Consider the following 18,128-nt stretch of genomic DNA (forward strand, 5'->3'; position numbering starts at 1 on the left):
ATTCAAGCAGGATAAAATTAGGAACAGGATAATTCTTACTCAAAAAGAAATTTATAAAAGTCTTCTTGACAAATGTTGGAAAGGCATAGTGGGATGTAAGTAGAAATTGTATAAGTCTTGTAGTTTGACAACTGAAACTTTAGCTAAAAAAATGAAACAGAAATGTAGGGAACAGAGCAACACCAGCAAACACACCATGAGCAGAGATATTTTTGTTTATTTTTTCCTTATTTTGCTATACCGTATTGTTCCTGGGAAGTTCCACAATTAATCTATACAGCCATGTAGGCAACCTTTGCCACTTTAGGGTTTGAGGTAAATTTTGGCTTGATATAGCTCATAAGAAAGCAAAGTAGGAAGGTGTGTGAGAGGGTGGTTACAGGCTCCTCTGGCAGAAATGCTCAGTTGTTAGATAAAAAAAAAACAGAGTTGCCTCAAGTGTTTATATCACAAACTCATACATTCCTGATAAAACTTATTCTACTTCTTGCCTCTTACTTTGGTCTCTTGGGAAAAAGAAAACAATTTCTGTCCCATATGAGACATTAAATTGGCTTCACATTTAATGGATAACTTTCCTCAATCTGAGAAAACTTGACTAGATGAACAGTAAGTTCCTGAATTTTTAAGTAAAATATTCTATTATTAATAATAACAGTATAAATTCCTTTCCCTTTTAAATTATATGTAAGAGACATTCCTTAGATCAGAATTATCTGCCATTCAGAAATAGTCTTCAGGCTCATTTTATCATCAGTGAGATAAATTAGATGATCTCTTGAGCTACGCTTTTCTCTCTCCAATATCCTTCAAATCCTGCCTGATGGAATTATCATTTGCTTTTGTCCCAGAGTCTCTTCATTAAATGAAAACTATTTTTTCTGATGCCTTCCTCTCACCCACTTTGTTAAATAATATATAGCCCTTCATTCATATAATTTATTATCTCTATATTCTGCACAACCTTTCAATAATATATTGCATGCCTGAAATAAATCTCATTTCTCATTGCTGGCACTAATAAAAGGTTTATATTTTCCTTTTTGTCCCTCCCTGAAATTAGGTGCAAGAATTTACATGGAATTTTGTTCTTAATTTGCTTACAAAATTTTTTAATATTGCTACTTGCATATTCCCAAGTCAGAGTTTGGCTTTCAGGATGACCCATGCTAATTTATATATCACATTTTGTCTATGTCGTATAGCTCTGAACATTTTTTTATAGAATCATTGTATGGTTTGGGTTGGAAGTGATCTTAAAGATCATCTAGTTCCAACCTCCTTGCCATGGGCAGGGTACCTGCCATTAGACCAGGCTGCTCAAAGCCCCATCCAGCCTGGCCTTGAACACTTCCAAGGATGGGGCATCCATAGCTTTCCTGTTTCCTGGTCAATCTGTGCCAGTGCCTCATCACCCTCACAGTAAAGAATTCCTTCTTGATTTCTAACCTACATCTACCTTCCTTCTGCTTAATGCCATTCTCCCTTGTCCTATCACTATCTGCCCTTTTGAAAAGTCTCTCTCCACATCTCTTGTAGCCCCCTTTAGATACTGGAAAGCTCCCCTAAGATCTTCCCAGAGCCTTCTCTTCTCCAGGCTGAATAGCCCAGCTCTCTCAGCCTGTTCTCATAGGAGAGGTGCTCCAGCCCTCTGATCCTCTTCCTTGCCCTCCTCTGGACTTGTTCTAACACATCCACATCCTTCTTGTGTGGGGGCCACAGAGCTCTTCTAGGTGCTTGAAATGTTGCTTTTGCATAAGCTGTGCTGGTATGCTCAGGAGGCTAAACACTGAAAATGTTCACAGAAACTGCATTTTGTAACCAGCAGAGGAATGAGAGCAGCTTCTGCTGTTAGGAATTCTAGCATCTTTCTGCAGAAAAAGAGAGTTATAGACTTATGTTGGAACCCCTGGGGCCACCATGCTACCCAAACCAGTCTAATGACTCTCAGAGAAATCCTGATAGACTGAAACCGAAGAAATTTAAATAACTATCCTCAAAAAAAGGACATTTTGTCTGCCTAAATTACATTCTGTTCCCCAGTGAATGCTGTCATTACTCTGAGTGCTGCTAAAAGTTACAGCAGCCCCTGAGCCAGAAAAACGCCTGCACAAGGATCCAGTGCATCAGAATTTGGATCTGAGATTTGGATTTTCATGGTTTCACAGCAGTGGCCAACAAGTGTTCTGGAGCTAGAGCACCTAGAAGCCTGAGAAATGTGGCTCCAGGATCTGGTGGCTGGAGGGAGCACACTTTCACAGAGTATGTGAAAGTGACTTTTTTTCTTCCTTTCTGTGATTAAGAAAACAAAAATTAAAGGTACAATCCAGCAGAAAATACACATTTCTTTGAAATTCACTGCTATGAAACCATTCTAACAGAAAACTCCCCGCCAGCTCCACCTACATGCACTTCATACAGCTCACTGATATTTGCAAAGGCTGCCTACAGCCAAGCCTGCTAAAGTCAATAGTAAATCCCATCATGTTTGCCATTTTGACTGTAAGTCTGATTTGATCAAATTCTTTTCCTTGGTTTAAGTTTTGTTTAGAGGGCAAGCCTGATGACTTGAGTATCATTGCATAGCAGTAATACCTGTTTTTCCAAAATTTGTAATGGCATTAGCATATCTGCATTTTACTGCTGAGGAAGCTACAGCATGGAGTTATCAAGTGCTTAACCTGAAGGCAAGCAGTGAGTGATTGTCAGAGCTAGGAACAGTCCTGACATCTTCTGACATTCTTACTACGTTTACACTTAAGCTGACCTGACTTTGTGCAGAAATCAGCAGTAATTATAATACCATTTAGTAGTCGACATACTACTCTCAGCAGCAGGGTTTTTGTCCAAAGGTGATGGAGCCATATGGGAGCAGACAGTTCAGAGTGTCTGAACACAAAGCATGTGAGTTACGGAGGGATCTAGCCATGAGCAGCTCAGCAGCTAGTGCTGGGTATTGTGATTCCTTTTGCAAAGCCCCATGTGTAAAGAGCTCTTCTGAATTCAGACTTACAAATCCATAGTCTTCACTCATAACAGAGCTTATTTGGCCCATGAGCTAATGTTGGCTCCATGTCTCTGATGTCAGTCCATGTCTCTGATGTCAGTCCAAATCTCTGATATCATTAATTCCTATGCTTATCCCTTCTCTCCCCAGCATGCATCCACAAGGTGAAGACACCCCAGGTTCTCACAAGGTTTGCTGGCAGAGAAGAACTGCCCTGGAGGAGGACTCAGATGGTTCTCCAGAGACATCCTCCTTTTGCAGCTTGGCATAACAGCCAGAGATGGTTAATGCCTAACACAGAAGCCCACAGAGACTAACTTTAGCCAAAAGCATAAGGACATAATGTCAAAATATTTTTTAAATGGCTGTATCCTCCAAGAGGGAATGAGGTGAGGGATTCCTGGAGCCCATGCTCAGACTTGCTTTTCTACTGCTTGTCATAAGCAGTGCACAGGGCTTTCAAACGGGCATGTGAGTTGTTTGGCAATGGATTTGATAAAATAATCTACACTGGGAGGTGTCAGGCCATCCTGCCATCGTGAGGCAGTGTGTCTGTGCACTCTTCTCTGCTCATTAGAGACATTCTGGTATTAGGTCACACACAGAATGAGGCAGAAACCCCAACTCCAGACTGATTCTTAAGGAGTCACAGTGTTCTTGTCTGCCTCCTGTCTGCCTTCCAGATACTCTGCATTCTGGGATTGTGGGCATAAGTCTGCTGATATCAACATAGAGTTTGTGAGGTCCTGTAGTGCCTCACAGAACAAAGTGTGTAAACTGTAGTGGGAATGTCCTCTCTGTAACACTCCTGACACTCTCTCTGAGTCTACAATTGTTTCAGTACAGGCTTTGTTTCTACAAGGATCTTAACTCACAGTGATGGTACTTACATTCAGGAAAGAGCCTGGCATCTTCTGATGCTGCACTCAAGAACAACTCTCAGCTCAACATCTCCTGAATAAATGGAGCAAACACTGCAGGATCCAACATAAATGAACTAAAATTCTTTCACCACCTCTCTGAACATCCCACCTCTCCTACACTGGAGAGCACTGATGACTAAGAATCCACATGAAGGAGCCCAGCTGTTCTGCTCCAGAGTCTGGCAAGAGCTGGATGTGAATAGGAGCCAGAGCAGCTCGATGGCATTAGCTTTGCAATGTGATCTTCATTCTTCTCCACAGCAGGAGCAGACTGCTGGGAGCTGAACAGCTTTGGAGGACAGGTGGTCTTGGTCAGGACTCTGAAGAAAATGCTTTCTGGGGGTGGTGTGTGTTTCCACGGGCTGTGTATGAGGGGGCTGGTGATGACTAGAATGCTCGCTTGTCTTCTTTGATTCCACTCAAAACTTTTACTTCTTGGAGCTGACAGGCTTTGCACTTTAGATGAAAAAAGAATGTGTCTGCAACTTTTAGAACCAGAAATTAGAAGGGGGTGAACAAGGAAAGCCAAGAGTGCTAAGGTTGGATTGAAAACTAATTTTTTTAAAGCAAGACTGTCATAGCAGAGAGCAAATTATTGGAAACACCACACTGGATCCTATATAGGAAAGGTCATGGAAACTAATGTGGTAAAAAGGTGTTCACAGTGATGGCAGTGTTATCTGAACAGCTAATGCCACATATCAAAGGAGCTCTGCTCTACTTGGTCATGCCAGTCACCACAGACTCAGTAATGAGTGGGTGAGGCTCTAGGCAGGGGCCTCAGAGGTACCTCAGACCTCTGTGTTACCACAAGCACTTAGCCAAGGCTAAGCTCCACACAAGTGCTCATGTCATGGTAATTGCAATAGCTAAAAGATCCAGTATCTCTCAGGAACTTGGCCTTCAGTATCAAGTAGGAGTCCTGAAAGAGTAACAATTATTCCCCAAAAGTGTGCATGTGCATTACAGTAGCCTCCATTTACATTTTTGGCAAGGGAGGACTTTTGATAAACCATCTCTGCCCTCAGTCACTTGTGTTTCAAAAGAGAGGAAACATTCTAACCTCCTTCATGCCTTTTGTGATGTCCCAGGACACAACCACCCAGCTCCATGCCCAGCTCCAGACACAGCTCATGCAGAAGTGCTGGGAGAGGTTATTCATTACAAATGTCTTTGGCCTTGATTTATTCCCCATGAAAGAGTCCTGGAGGTTCAAATCACCTGTCATTGTTTTATTTTGCCAGTCCTCACATTAATCTTGGAAACATCAAAGGAAATCATAACAAGAGCAGCTGATCAACCAGCTCCAAGAACCAGAGAGTAGGTTTCCAGTCCTGCTCTCTGGGCCTCTTTGCTTTTGCAGTAGTTCCACTAGCTAGGAATAATTACACAAAATTATGACGTAATCCCTACTGAAATCCAAATCTTTTCATTCCCTTCCAGCCAATTGGAAGTTGCCCCTGATGTTTTCTAGCTCCCTGCCTCTGTGAATGAGACCGTATCCATGAGAAAATATGCTTGGATCACTCACTGTGATTTATTCATCCGGAGGCAATTTGGAGGCTGTTGCTTACAATTAGCCACTTGATCTTTATCAGCATTGTTCTTAGCCCTTAGAAGGCTGTGTCTCTGGATACAACCTTTCCGGTACTTGGATGGCCTATTTAATTATACAACTGGACCTGTTTGTGCATGGGATACTGGAGTGAATGAAATCCTAACAATCCTCAACATTCATTTTCTCTATCAGTAGCAAGAAGTAATATTTATTGTAAGTTCCCTAATGTTTCCTTGGAAAAAAATCACAATATCATCCTGCAGGGGAGAGCATTGTCTGCTCAGGGGGAAGATTATAGGACAAGAAAATATCAGGTATGCTCATTGTTATATCAAATGAGAGAGTAAATAATCCTGAGGTGTTTCATTGTGGAGATGTCACCTTTCCAAATAAACAAGGACAAGCCTGAGCAATACTGGATGAAAAAGGCACTCTAAACAAATGCATATTGCTATGAAAAAAAGTTTCTGAATGCACATTAACTGAACCAAGAGAACAATATAAAATGATACAGATTCACCTTGGCATAGACAACAGAATATTTCATTCATCCTTTTGCAGGGATCTGAGCTGAATTTCACATAGGAAGGAAGACCTGGCATTGCCCATTTTAGAAAAAGAGATGGAAATTACCAAGCGTTGAGATGAGAGTATAGGGAAATAAAATGAAGGGAACTGAAAAGCAGAAGAGTAGTAAGGAAGTAGCAGGGCAATTTGATTGGCTGTGGAATGCAGTTTCTGAGCTCTTGAAGAAACCAAAGAGGAAAGTGGGAGTAGTAAGAAAGAACAAGTGGGATTCTGCCTGGTCAATTTTGTCATCATTCCTGCCTCCTGGGGCCATTCTGCCTTGGCAGTGTTTTGCATCACCAGCAAACAGTGTGGAAGACAATGCAATGATTCCCATGAAGGGAAGTGTGTGAGGCAGTTGCCTCAGAGATGTTTGAATGTGTAATCCTCAAGGAAGAACAAAACCTTTTAATGAACTTGGGGGGAGGGGAAGGGAAAGAACAAAACTGTAAGCATTGAAGAATGCTGATTATTTCTGCAAACTTTCACATTTTAAGGTTACCCCAAAGCACTGCAAGAGTTGCAGTCTCTATGCTTGCACCCCAGAAGTACAAATGGTGTGTCAGTAGTCTTCAGAGAGGACTGAATAGAAGGGCAGGAGGGGGAAGAAAGAAAAAGCAAAGTTGTATTTTGGGAGGGTTCCTGCAATTGAAGCTTACGACAACGTGTTTTCAGGCCATAGACAGTGGAGAGAGGCCAAGCAGGAACAATAATGACCTATTTTGTACTTTTCTTAGGGCTGTGCTTTGTTTTGGGAGTGTTAGCAATTGCATCTAACCCATCACCATATTCTGAACAGGTAGGTTTGGTGTTGGCATCTGTTGCAGGGTGTGGGTGGTTGTTGAGTTTAGGGGTCTCCTTTATGTCTTTGTTGCTGTTTATGGTTTATTTGGGTGGAATGTCAATGGATTATGTTTATACTTTGTCTTTAGTGGCAGATCTTTTTCAGACACTTGCGGGGATTGGTTGTTATGGTGTGGGACTTGTTTTAGTTCTTGGAGAAGTTTACTGAATGCTGATAGTTTGGGGTGGCTGCTGTTGATAGTGGGATATGCTTTCTGTTCAATCAGATTTCAGTGGTGGAGCTATATTTTATTCTTGCGAGGTGGGGATGGTTTTACTGGGGGCTGTTACTGACTTTATTTGTTGTTTTGGAACTTGTACGAGGGTTATCTGACAGGGTCATTCAAGCAGTTTAAGTGTAGAAATCAGAGAATATTTAATGTAAAATACCAGCTTTGGGAATTTGAGATAGAGGTTTAAGTCCTTTCTTTCTGAGATTATTTGTGGAATTCTAAGAAGAGGTGTAGTATTCACTCATTGGTTCAGAAGATCAATGCTTTTTTCTAAACTCTTAGAGTATTTTTAGAAGTTGAGTATTTTGTTTTTCTACAGCTCCAGTAATGAGGAAGTAGGTGAGGGAGGCTAGCTGGCCAATAATGATGAATGGTTGATGTAGGCAGAGATCCCAAATCTATAATCTACTCTGGGCCCTTTTCTCAGTTCTTCTAACTCCAGAAAACCCAAAAGTTACATCTCCTCACACTCAGCTCAGAGGCAGAAAGCATCTCCATCAGCAACTTAACAACTGTATTCCAGCCCCCCTACTCTGTGACCTTTGCTAAAGGTGGGGGTGAGCTTGAAGTGTGCCAGTGATGCAGACTGGTTTTTGGGCTGCGGGCTGTCATCCTGTGCTGAAGAGCTGGTTTATGCCATGCCTCCTCTAGGAGGCTTTTCAGAAAGACTCAGCCTCCCAAGTGATTCAGTAGTGAAATGACAGCAAAAGTATCTTTGTCCCATCCAGTGTGGCAAAAATACCTGAGATATAGCTTGGTCCAACTTGTCCTCCTGACACTGATTCATCCTTCCATATACCAAGTCATACCAGGGAAAATCCTATGGATGGTTTTATCTCTAAGATGTCCTATCAGGCTGAGGAAAAAGTTCAGTATTGTTTTGGGGTGGGCAAGAAGAGATTTCTATGAATATATTTAATGTAGTTTAGAAATACAATTATTTTCCTATGGTGGGCTATCCTTGGATAGATTACATTTACAAAGAGACATTTTCTCATTTATTTAGGTGTTGGCTATGCCTGGGGCTATGCTCTGGGCAGAATACCATGGGGTTTTACCAGATATGTTTCACTTTCTGAAAAACTGAGAGAACTGTCTAGTTAATTGACACTGAGGAAATAACAAAGCAACAAGAGGAGTTGTCAGTAAAGCAGATGTTCTGTCTCTTTCAGCCTTGCTGTCAGTGACACGCAACTGGAGTTTCAAGACACTACAAAAGTATTATGAGATCGAACACTGGTAAGTGGTATAAGCACCTTCCTCCCAGAGAGTGCATGACCTACCCAATCCAACATTCTTACTGACAGAACCAAGGGAAAGGCCAGTCCTAGGGACCAGGTTTTTGAAGGCTGATTTACAGCAGCTGTTGTTTAGTGGCTGCTTCAGATGTTTGTAGCAATATCCATCCTCAGCCATCGACATCATTTTTCTCTTAGGTGTTTCTGTCCTCCTATGAGACATCTTGGCTGTTTGTGTAACACAAGCTGCACAGCTTTAGTTTATTGCTCAGTGAATTAAGACAACCCAGAACTGATGTTAGGTTATGTTAAAGCATCACACATGGTGTTTGGTGGTTTGGTAGTTCCTCTGTGAGCATTTCCAACATCCTTCTAACCAAGGGAGAAATATCCAGGAAATGTACTGAAGTGAAAACTGGGAGCAGAGATCTCTACCTCCATCTCAACCCAAACCCTTCAAATCCCTGCACTAGGCACTAACCACTACAGATTACCTTGTAAACACATGATTTTCCTGGAAAGGAGTGTACTGCAAGACACTGGATATGTTGTGAAGCAGGATGTATGTTTGCTAACATCCTAGCAATCATCTACACAGCATTACAATGTCCTTCTGATGAGCTCAGTAAAACAAGAGAGGGCATTATGCTACCAGAACTGAACCCTGAAGTGACTTATTAAAAACCTCTCTATCTTATGTTGCCTCTCAGAGGCAGTTCCAGGAAGGTTCTGGAAAACAGAAACCACCTCTGAGACCATTCTGTGGTCACACTACAGAGCTGCTGCATGACAGCCTAAAGGGTGGTGCTGTGTTAAACTTCAGCCTGTAGCCCCTAATGATCTTCAAAACCCAAGAACTGCCACGCTGAGTGAAAAGTTTTTGTGTGGGTCTCAAGGCAGATGGGCCCTTCGATTGTAACAATGAGGAAAAGCCACTAGCTCTACTCCTTAGCAGCTCTAGGTATGTATGTCCTTCAACAGCAAGAGCAGGGTTTTTATTTCCCATCCCATACCCATGTGCCAATAGGAAGGACAGTGGAAATGTCATGGAGTGGAAATGTCAATGTCTCATATCTTTGACATAGCCACCCTAAAAAAGTGACCTTGACACAAGCGAGGAAGAACTCTGTCCCTTTAAAAAAATCTGTAACAAGCCATTTTCCACTGCAAAATTCAAGCAAAGCCCAACAAACAACAACAACAACAAAAAAACAACAACAAAAAAAAACCCACCAAAAAACCAAAAAAACAGCCAAACAAACAAACAATCAATAAAAACCAAACAAAATCAAAGCCAAAACTAGAACACAATGGCAGTCCCAGGAGCAGGGAAATTAAGAGTCATAATTTTATTTGCAACATTTTCCCTAGTTGGAATAGGAACTGATTTCATGACAGGGTTGCAAGAAAGGACTCAGGGGCATTTATTTAATTATACCTGATGTTCTGCATTGTAATCATGCAGTATAGATAAGATGTAACACATGTGAGCTGCAAATTGCACAGTGATTGTACATGGATATAATGTAATTATAGTCTTACACAGTGATTATGGCAGCCCTTGAAATCTATTACTGAGAATCTTTCTGACAAAATTTTAAAAAAAACCTCCAAGCATGCTATTAGAAAACTCTGCATTACATAGCCAAGGTTAGGTAAGAACACTAGGTTCAATGCCCACAACCTCTCCCCAGTGCCTCATCCTAAGCTCTGCTGGTTTCAGACTCTGTCTAGCTTATGCGAAGTACTGACAGCTGGGCTCCTTCTCCCACAGCAGAACAGGGGGTGAGGTGTGGCTGGTGGGATGTTAATGCTTCCTCCCTATTTTAGATATAAGGAGGCTCTGATAGGATGAGCGCATCCCTAAGAACCAGCCCAAGTCACAGATGTATGGGGCCAAAAAGGATGGAAGTGGATTGTATCAGCTGTGGGGAAAGGCCTGAAAGCTATATTCAGAGGCCTGTTGGCACACAGTAAGGCCAGCCCTAGCAACATCAAAGGCTACAGCAAGGAGTTAGTTTATACAGTTTTGTCAGTTGGATTAGACTCTTCATTAGGATGCAGAACAAACCTCTCCTACTTGGCAGACAGGAGCAAGAAACAGAATAAAAATGGAAATCAGATCTCAGCCCTGAATTCCCCATTCAGTGAAGCTCTTCTTATTTGCGTAGGAACTCCAGTTTGCCTGGCTTTGTTTGAAATAAAGGTAACAGGAAATTTCTGGGCAGGATGAGGTCAAGGTCTCTTGCTTTGGGGCCAGCAAGCCCTGGGAGGACTCTTGAGTTAGAACAGCCCGTTCTGGGAGGAGGACAAGCAGAGGGCAAGAACATTTGCTATGGGGTACCAGCAATACTGTCTCTACAGCTGCATCCTCAGCAGGCAAACTCAACAGGGAGACTTTGGAAAAGACCTTTCTTAGTTTGAGTTGAACAAGTAGTTGTCACACTGCAGAGAGTCAGGGACATGCTGACACTAGAGTGGATGGCTTTTAGCAGGCAGCTTGTGCACTAGTCAGCTTCTTACTTTTCCCCTGCATCTTTTGATGAAGTTGCTGGTTTGTCTCAGTGTATTTGTATGCTAGGAGAACAAGATTATCTGATTTTGTGCATTCCTAATGCCTCTGACAGCATTAGAATATACAAAGGTCAAAGAGAAAAGACTGAATTTGCTCTCAATCATGTCAGCATGGCTAAGGGGTCACTGGGAAGGGTATGTAGGTATACTGCAAATTCACTTTAAGGTCAGGAAGAAGCCCAAGTATTTAAAACAGGAGTTAGTTTTCTCTACCTACTCTATCATGAGAGCAAAGCATGTTTATCTTTAAGAAGGTATTTTTTTCTATCCTTAGGATTTGTCTTTATTGTGTATTGGGTCAGAAGATAAAAGGTGATCATTTGTTTTACAATTTCATATACATTTTTTTAACAGTCTTGGGAGTGAAATCAGACATATTTATATAAAATATTCGATGCCCTGAAGGATTGACTGAAATATATTAGCAGCTGTCAGAAAGGTAAATACCTACATTTCACTCTATGCTGTTGAAAGCTTTAAATCACTATAGTAGCCCTTCTAATTGTAAACAAAATGTTAATTTCTTGGTTGCTATAGTAGAAGATAAAAGAGACTGCTAGTTGTAATCAACATGTACCTTGGATTACTTTATTAATATTGCAAATTGTAAGTGACAGAGCAATTAGGGTTAAATATGACCCCAGAAAAGCAGCTTGAGCAATGTTGATCATCCTGCTGAATAGATGGAGTTTAATTTAATGGAGGAAACAATAGGTTCCCTGTGGTTTATCTCATTAAGATGATTTCCATAATTCCAATAGAGATTCCCACATCTTTAAAATTAAACTTGGTAATACCAAAAAGATAGAGCTGCATTGGGATTTTAAGGGACTAAAAAAATTTCTGATTCTGTCATTAAATACTCATTGGTAAATTTGTTTAATTTGGCCTTAACTTATTCCTCAATTAGATAATCCCACAGGCTCTCTTCATCTGAACTATGTCCCTTGGATTTCTTTAAAACCCTCATGTATCTCTGGGTACCTTCTGTTGCACCACTACAGAGCTTCTACATGCACTTAACATTAAGGGGCTCTAATTTTCTTCTCTCTTATACCTATTTTTCATCCATTAACTTTAATGGGATTGCACCTGACTTCAGGAAAACCAGACTGAAAAAAAGTCAGTTTTATAGTGTCCAAAGTCATATTCAATACTCCAAAAGTGACTATTTTATGATGGTTTTCTGTCTGCAGAAACAATTTTATTTCCCTTGGCTCTACTTCACAAGACAGCACTTTTGCTGGAAGATCTAACAGAAAGAAAGATTCTGAGGAAGACACAATCTCTAACATTTAAACTTAAAGGCCGTTCAGGAAACTACAGCTAGCTTTTAAAGAATTACAGCCATATTTTTCCCAGTTCTTCCTTTGGTTCTTAAAAAAACAAATCAAACTTTAATTTTCTGACTTTTCTCCCCATACATTGGAAAATACTTAGGATGCATTTTGGCAAAACTGAAGGAAATATCTTCAGAAAAAAAAACCACTTGAAGCCACAGAGACAAAAGATTTTCCATTATGTTTTCCAACTGAGAAGTTTTCTATTCACATAGAAGGCAGTAATATAGGTGCTGAAAAACAATATTATGCCTAGCATGAGCTTTGAGGTATACAGGCAAACATACAGCCACAAACATCATAATGTAACATAATTTTATCCACCGAAATTGTTCTTTCAAGCAAATCAAATTACAAGATTCCCATCAAGTTAAAAATCTTACTGCATATATGTTTAATGTCTCCTCTCTTTCATCCTGTCAGTACCTTTACCTTTCATTGCTTACAGTGACAGAAATCCCATCCCATTGTTTTTCAACTATCTCCCCTGTTGTTTGCTCTGTGGGTTGCATGGGTGAAGCTTCTACACTGGAATTACAAAAGAAAGTCAGTAAAAGAATATGAGCTTCATTCCTTGCCTTGCCTGCACTGCAGAGCCTGCCAAAACTAGGGCTGAAGTTTGCTGGAAATGTAATTATTTGAAATTTTGGTTGGTTCTGAATCAGACAGGAATCTTTTTTTTTTTTTTTTTTTTTTTTTTCCCTGACTCCATTCTAAAGGAGCAGAACTAATCTTGCTGAGCAGCTGCAAAGAGCTCAGGAGTTTCCAGTCCCTAAATGACCTGCCATACAACTACTCACAGGAAAGAGGCTGTTAGCAGAAGAGCCAGACACTTAGTCCTGAGGTCAGGAACCTCAAGTTTTCAGCAACCTCTTCCCTACAGAAAACATACCAGGAATCTGTGCAATCTGTTCAGAAACAATTTTTTTTCAGGTTTATGGAAGATATGAAACAATGTCTCCTCACATCTGAGCTACATCTGGATCTGTAGAAATTGAAAGGTCTTTTACCTCAAAATGACTCATCAAAAAAGGTATCATGCCACTATGATTTAACTCCCCTGATGAAATAAAAGAAATTCCAGGAGATAATTCCACTCCTAACAATGGTATATGTGCGGGAAAGATTTTGAAATGAAGTTTGGTGTGTATTGGTTCCTCTGACATGAAAACTCTGCTAGCAAGCAAGACATTGTGTGCTTATGGCCAGAGGAATGCCACAGCAGGACAGAGTAAGCCATACTTTCTGTCTTGGGCCAAATATGACCACCACTATCAGTGAAATCTTCCAGGATCAGCTCTAGCTCAGTAACTTTATTGCAGAATGCTCCTTTCAGCTAGTATAGCTGATACAGCTTTTATCATGGCATATATTGCAAAATTCTTACTCCCTCATGCTCTTTTGAGCCCTGTTAGAGGAAGATTTTCTCATGCATGAAGAAGTAAATCACTGGAACAGACAATTGATTTGAATCCAGTAATTTTACAATTCACTTGTCAGGACAAAACCAGGTGTATGACTATAGGTACAGATATGAACAGAAACTACCCTTTTCCATTTGTTTTGATCCCAAATCTCTTTCATTCATGGTGCCAGAAATCTACTTTCCAGGTGACTGTGAGGAAAGATGAATTTCCTATGACTAACTCAGTCTAAAACATTAAGCACAGGGCTCAGCTGGGGTATGTTTTCAGTAGAGAACAGCTGATGCACATAGTGGAAAGCAGCAGGCAGGGATCTGTCTGATAAGGCTAATCCATTACAAAATTTCTTGTGTGCAGTTTCCCAGCTCCAAGTCTGTTTTACCTTTTCACACATTGACATAAAGCTCCAGAATGACTGAGGGGAAATCTTCATGAACTGCAAGAAACATATCTTAAAAAATGCCACAAGAAACTCAGTGCATTCTCTGGCTCTATGACTGACCAAACCTACACACCAACAACACTTCTTACAATTAATGCATCAGTGACAACTCTGGAGGCTGGTCATGCACACAGTGCCTGTACTCACAGTTTTCACAGCGATTCCCTGTATAGCCAGCTAGACAGGCACACTTGTAGGTGCTGCTTTTGTCCAGAATGCATGTCCCATCATGAAGACATGGAGATGAAGAACAAGCTGTAAAAGAAAAGCAAGAATGTTCATGGTCTCTCATAGGGTGGGGAACCTGCCTGTCTTTCCTCATGGTGGTTGTGTCTTGGGGTAAATTACATATTTTGGTTAAAAGTTAGAAAGACACGGTAAAGGGCCTGATGCATGCCATTCTGCTCTTACTTGCCAGAGGAGGGATCTAATAGGGATAAGCAGTTCTTTTCCAGCATTCATTACTTTTTCTATTTTCCTTTAATTGCAGTCAAGTTGTGAAAAATATTTAGGGAAAAAAAATAATTGACACCAAGTTCAATTAATGTTTAGAGCTTAGACTAAATTAAAGAAGTCTAATAGCAATCTACATTTTTCCTGCCATTCAACACAAAGCTTAGGGATGAATTATGGGATCCATGGTTTTTGTGGGTTTTTTTGTATCTTGGATCTTGTTGGTTTAAATTTTGAGAGTTGCTTTGTCCCTGGGAAACTCTTGCATACCACAGTCTAACAGTGATACATAGCAAACTATTATACATATTATACACCAGCATAATTTAATATCAGAATGTGTAACTGTGCATTAAATACCAGAAAATTCCATTGTGTAATAACACACACATTTTTTGGTGCCTGCACTAAGAGGAGATGAGTCAATAGAGCTATTGTGGTATGGCATATCCCTTTGGTCAGTTTGGGTCAACTGTTCTGGCCATGCTCCCTCCGAGCTTCTTGTTCAATTCCTCACTGGCAGAGCAAGAGAGACTAAAAAGTCCTTGATTTAGAGTAAGCACTACTTAGCAATCACTAAAACATTAGTGTGTTATCATAAAAAATCCAAACCACAGTATGGCCCCCTGAGGGACACCACTTGTCACTGATGTCCGCTGGGGCATTGATCTGTTGACCACCACCCTCTAGATCTGACCATTCAATCCACTGCTCATCCACTGAACAGGTCACCCAGAAATTCCATCTCTCTCCAGTTTAGCCAGAAGGATGTTGTGGCCATGCCCAAAGGCCTTATGAAAGTCCATAGACACAACACCTGTAGCCCTTCCCTTGTGCACTGGTGTAGGCCCTCCACTGTAGAAAGCCACTAGATGGATCAGGCAGCACTTGTCCTTGGTGAAGTTGTTCTGGCTATCCTGAATCACCTCCCTGTGCCTTAGCACACCTTTTAGGAGGATCTGTTCCATGAACTTCCTAGGCACAAAGGTGAGGTTGACAGGTCAGTAATTTCTGGGGTCCTCATTTCTATCCCTTTTTAAAAATAGGGGCATTTTTATCTCTTTTGCAATCACCAGGGACTTCACCTAACCGCCATGACTTTTCAAATACCATGAAAAGTATTCTGACTTAGCAACAACATCAGCCAATTCCCTCAGGACTCTGGGGTGTATGTCATCAGGTCCCATAGATTCATATATGTTGAGGTTCCTCAGGAACAACACTGATCATCTCTTATAGTGGGAAGGATTTGCTGGCCCAGTTCTTGTCTTGCAGTCCCTCTGCTTGAGGAGTGTGGGAAGAGAGGTTGCCAGCAATGACTGAGTCAAAAGAGCCAGGCTCTGGCCCTCCCTGCAGCCAGAGCTGCATGGCTCTGTGTTTATGTGGCAGCCCTGCCTGGGTCATCACCTCCCTCCTGGTGTGTGCAGAGTACGTGGCTCCTGTTGAGGGGACACCAGAGCTGGGCTCGCTCCCGGAGGGTGCTGACCCTGCCTGGGCTCCACTCTGCAGCTGCAGCAGGACCTTGCCTTCCCTGTGCTCCCAAGGTGCCATGAACTGCTTCATACCCCGCCTGCAGCCTGTGCTGCTCTGAAAGGCATGGGGGTACAGAAGGGTGCTTGTTCTGGCACTGTGCAGACCTCCTCAGTACCTCCCAAAAGCTGCTCAGGTGTCTTCCACCTCAGGAAAAGTCCCCATGTGGCAGGATCTGTCACTGCCACCATATGGACCGACCTCAGAGCAGCTTCTCTCAGAGAAGTTTCTTATTATCCAGATGGCATGAGGTAAGAAATATATAGATGCCGCATATAGATTTCTCTGGAGGCTTCATGTGGTGATGTAAGAGCAATTTATTCATGGCCAGGCAATGAATATCTTCCATGTCTCGTTGAAGATTAAGGCCTGAATAAGGACAGTAATTAATTTGTTAAAAGAAAATATATATGTGGCAATTGTACTGTACACAGCTAATGTAAAATATCACTGAAAAGGGAAGGAGAAGACTCCTTACAGACTGATACTTTGTAGTCACTGGTTAAAGCTAGTGAACTTTTGTCTTTGTCTTTGTCCCAGCTTTGTCTCCTGATTTTGGAAAAGCAAGCAAGTCAAGTGAGTAAGGGTAAGTGTCAGATACTGTCCTTGAAAATGCCTGATACTAAAAACCAATAAATATTTTTTATGTTTTAAGGAGTCTTAATTCCCTGGCTTAAATCAAACAACAAGGGACAATACTATAGGCATTTAAAGCCACTAGCTTGGGTGCACAGAAAGGAAAGCGTTATTGAAAGTCAGTAACTGGCTTTCATCTAGCTGGATCCAGCATATGTCTAATCCTTAAGACACTCTGATAGCTCCCCATCTGGCCTCCCATGCTTCTCATCTGAATTCTGTTCAGTGACTTCTAGTCATTCATGCCAATTACTGGTTCCCATTTCACACTTGGCATGGGATGGGACCTAGCACCTGCTTCCAGACTAGGCAGCACAGGAGGTTGTCTGGTTTCATCCTTTAATAACTATACACACAGTGACCTTTCCTAAAGGAGATATAGGCTTTGCAGCTTATTTTGTATCATCAAGACCTTTCTGGAATTTGACCAAGTGATCTCTGTGCAGTCAGTGCCCCTGCTTCAGCAAACTATGGCTCCTAAGCCAGTACAGAGCTCACAGGAAGAGGAGGCAGAAAAAGAAGGAATTCACTTTTGACATAGTTCTTCAGTCCTTTCCACCACCCCACGAAGGCGCTGGGGATACCAGATCACCTTCATGTCTTATTCCACATCCTGTCAGCATCTCTGTTGCTGCTGCTCTCACCTGCAGCATAGGGAATTGCTTTAGTAAGCCCCGTGAAATCTGTTCTGGGGACCTTGGCTCTTCCACAGTGCTGTGCACAGAGAGAAATTTCAGGGCAAATGCTTAAGTTTTCAATGTGCTGCCAGAGCTTTCGATCCTGTGCTGCCCCCACTTTCAATTCTATGCTGCCCCATGCACACTCTATTCTTTACTTAAATGGTCCTTCTGGCCAGGTTAGTGCTTCACATAAAAAGACACTGGGAGTGTTTGAAAAGCCTTTCACTGCACTACACATTAGACCAGAACAGCCTCATAATAAAGTGCACAAATAGAGCTCCTCACAAACTCTGAGAAGCCCTTTACAATGTGCTCTGTGTGTATTACCACACTTGCAGCCTCACAGCCTCAGAATAATTACCACTCAAAACAGGGCGGAAATAAAGTGCTCAACAATATTCAAATACCGAGTGTTCCCTGCTGGGCAGAGAAAACAGAACCAATTCAGCTTGCACCATATGGAAAATGTTAGTTCCCTGAGTGTAGGCAGCCCTTATGCAACATAGCCCACGCCACACTCATTTGTTCTATATCACCTCTCCTGCTGTAAGCCCAGGCAAACTATCAATAGCTAACTGCTCCTGCTAACAGGTACTAAAGGTGACATTTAAAGAACAGGGCAGGCTGAGAAATGGCATAGGTGCTACATCCAGAAGTATGAACATTTCAGATTGCTAAAT

General features: G+C 41.6%; 1 protein-coding gene and 1 long non-coding RNA gene across 3 annotated transcripts in view; one reads left to right on the top strand and one right to left on the bottom strand.

The window, feature by feature from the left end:
• Nucleotides 1-18,128, bottom strand: part of PAMR1 (peptidase domain containing associated with muscle regeneration 1) — a 54,735-nt gene that overhangs the window by 14,600 nt on the left and 22,007 nt on the right. For both annotated transcript variants that reach the window (XM_077784233.2, XM_021555126.3), the window contains exon 6: nt 14,297-14,404. In XM_077784233.2, coding sequence (XP_077640359.1) covers nt 14,297-14,404 — 108 coding nt within the window. The remainder of the gene's footprint in view (nt 1-14,296; nt 14,405-18,128) is intronic.
• Nucleotides 4,042-13,926, top strand: LOC146767319 (uncharacterized). The gene is made up of 3 exons (XR_014955566.1): nt 4,042-6,854; nt 8,304-8,370; nt 13,217-13,926. It is a non-coding gene; the product is annotated as an uncharacterized LOC146767319 (long non-coding RNA).

This window comes from Lonchura striata, chromosome 5, assembly GCF_050655825.1.
Source record: "Lonchura striata isolate lonStrDom1 chromosome 5, ASM5065582v1, whole genome shotgun sequence".
Classification (NCBI taxonomy): Eukaryota; Metazoa; Chordata; class Aves; order Passeriformes; family Estrildidae; genus Lonchura; species Lonchura striata.